The sequence below is a fragment of the Piliocolobus tephrosceles genome, unplaced genomic scaffold (assembly GCF_002776525.5).
Source record: "Piliocolobus tephrosceles isolate RC106 unplaced genomic scaffold, ASM277652v3 unscaffolded_37732, whole genome shotgun sequence".
Classification (NCBI taxonomy): Eukaryota; Metazoa; Chordata; class Mammalia; order Primates; family Cercopithecidae; genus Piliocolobus; species Piliocolobus tephrosceles.
In genome coordinates, this window is record NW_022321790.1 from 1 (window position 1) to 1,073 (window position 1,073).

Genomic DNA, 1,073 nt, shown 5'->3' on the forward strand with positions numbered 1-1,073 from the left:
TCAGGTGAGGGAGCGCCCTGTGGCTTTGGAGGCTGAGCTGGCCCTGACGCTGAAGGTTCTGGAGGCTGCCGCTGACGCTGACTCGGCCCTGGTGGATGTCTTGGACCAGCCCCTTCACACCCTGCACCACATCCTCTCCCAGCTCCGGGCCTGTGTGAGTCCTCGGGGCCCGGGCACCCAGGTCTGTGGGCTCTGAGCAGCGTCCTTCCCCTGTGGTGGCCCAGGCCCCGCCTCACACACGGCTCTCCTCTGCCCACAGATCCAGCCTCAGCCTACGGCAGGGCCCAGGCCCTGGGGCCGCCTCCACCACTGGCTGCACCGGCTCCAGGAGGCCCCAAAAAAGGTGAGTGACCTGGGAAGAGAGGGACTGGGGTCTGGGGAGCCACTAGGAGCCCAGACCCTGGACAGCCCCTGACCCATCCCCTCCTCCCTACAGGAGTCCCCTGGCTGCCTCGAGGCCTCTGTCACCTTCAACCTCTTCCGCCTCCTCACGCGGGACCTGAAATGTGTCGCCAGCGGGGACCTGTGTGTTTGACTCTCCCACCAGTCATGCAATCTGAGATTTTATTTATCAATTAACCGCTTGTCTTAATTTATTGCCACCCAATCGCTATTTATGTATTTGTGTGTGTAAACCCAAGTCACCTCCAGGAAAATGTTTATTTTTCTACTTTTTATAACCTTTGTTGAAATAAACAATGAGGAAAAGACACCCATGACGTGGGACTGTGTGTGTGTGTGTTGGTGTGTATTTCCTTTGCGTTGCTGCCATAACAACGCTAAAAGTAGCATCTTTCAAAGACACACTTGATGAGCGGGGAGTCTACAGGTCAGAGGCTCACTGGCCCTGGCCGGTTTCTTTCCTGTGGGACTCACAGGCTGGAATCCAAGCATTGCTGCTGGGCTCTTCCTGGGGGCTCTGAAGAGAAACTCGTTCCAGGGTCAGTCACATTGTCGGCAGATCACTGTTCCTTGCTGCTGTAGGACTAAGGTTCCTGCCTCCTCCTGGCTGTGGGTCCATCCTGAGCTGACTCTGCTGAAAGGGACCTCCACTCCTCTCACTGGGCTAACCT

The 1,073-nt window shown here is 57.1% G+C and overlaps 1 protein-coding gene across 1 annotated transcript; it reads left to right on the forward strand.

Annotated features, from left to right (window-relative positions):
- Positions 1–7: 7 nt before the first annotated feature.
- LOC113223018 (interferon lambda-3) lies at positions 8–757 on the forward strand (the record flags this gene model as incomplete). The annotated part of the gene is made up of 3 exons (XM_026452610.1): positions 8–154; positions 260–343; positions 437–757. Coding segments are annotated over 3 exons (330 nt in total), but the record flags the coding sequence as incomplete, so codon positions are not given.
- Positions 758–1,073: the final 316 nt, after the last annotated feature.